Below are 1,169 nucleotides of genomic sequence, written 5' to 3'. Positions count from 1 at the left end.
GCTTTTTGAATTAGAGTGAGCTTTGGTTATAGTATAAAAAAATCTCCCTAACTCACAAAAATTCTTATAGATTTGTTGACTCACACCATTAACATACACAGATATTCAGACTCACTTTCAACATTATCACAGATTCAATAACATGATACATGTACATACAGGTCATATACTCATACATGCTAATCTACCTGTACATGCAACTACTATAAATCATGTTATATGTACATGTAGGGATACATTAGTAAATTTTAGTTGTAAATTATCATGATTATTAGATCTTACCTCTGACAATGAGTTCTGTTCTTATACTAGCCTCAGTTGTACCATCATTGACATGGCAAGCAACTGGATAGACTCTACTTTCATTGCTGTTTGTTAAATTCCATGAGAAAGTACAATGGATCTCGTAGCTGGTAGAATAGTTACACATTATCATGACATTCATGCCATGTAATCTCTTATTACATGAACGAACGGTTGGGTTGTTAGTGATTACATCACATTCAGCAGGGCTGATAAGCTCATTTCCAAACATTTCAGATGCTTCAAAATTGATGCTAGCATTGTTTTGTACTGAAGCAGAGCAAGAGAATTTAACTTTATTCGTGCCATTCTTGACTAGAACTGGCTTCAGGTTTTCGATAAATTTAGTTTGAGCTATAAAAGAAGAGAATCATAATAATAATAATAATGAATAATTGTTAAGGTTACTAATGAGACTTACTGTGATTATTATATGAAGGACTTAATGTGTAGAATGCTACTGTGACAGACATTAATGACTCATCCACATCTGACTCAATTTTACATTGATAGGTGGTGAAAGTTGGATAGTAATCAAAACTTAAACTGAAATTATTGTCGATTATGTTGAAGTTATTTTCACAGGCAGAGTCTTCAATACATCTTTGACGGTTATCTAGCAACCATGCAACTTTATAGCCACTGTGATAATTTCCACTCTCATAGCCAGTACAGTCAAGAACCTGACGTTGTCCCCAAACAAAAGTTTTAGGTACTACAGTATCATTTTGTACAAATTGACCTAAAAATGATGATACCGGAAATTAAACAAGCGTAACACAGTGTAAAAAATTTCTATAATTGTTTTCACCACCTTGCATGGATATATAGAGATTATAGAGATTTCCTCTGCATTAATAATAATA

The 1,169-nt window shown here is 32.8% G+C and overlaps 1 protein-coding gene across 1 annotated transcript in view; it reads right to left on the bottom strand.

The window, feature by feature from the left end:
• The window catches only part of LOC109580872 (epidermal growth factor receptor-like), a 6,107-nt gene that overhangs the window by 3,636 nt on the left and 1,302 nt on the right, over positions 1-1,169 (bottom strand). Inside the window, exons 2-3 of the mRNA XM_019994432.1 lie at positions 725-1,045; positions 283-657 (exon numbers count right to left, since the gene is read on the bottom strand). Coding sequence (XP_019849991.1) covers positions 283-657; positions 725-1,045 — 696 coding nt within the window. The remainder of the gene's footprint in view (positions 1-282; positions 658-724; positions 1,046-1,169) is intronic.

Source organism: Amphimedon queenslandica, unplaced genomic scaffold, assembly GCF_000090795.2.
Source record: "Amphimedon queenslandica unplaced genomic scaffold, v1.1 AMPQUscaffold_13473, whole genome shotgun sequence".
NCBI classification, from domain to species: Eukaryota; Metazoa; Porifera; class Demospongiae; order Haplosclerida; family Niphatidae; genus Amphimedon; species Amphimedon queenslandica.
This window is presented reverse-complemented; position numbering and strand designations above follow the sequence as displayed.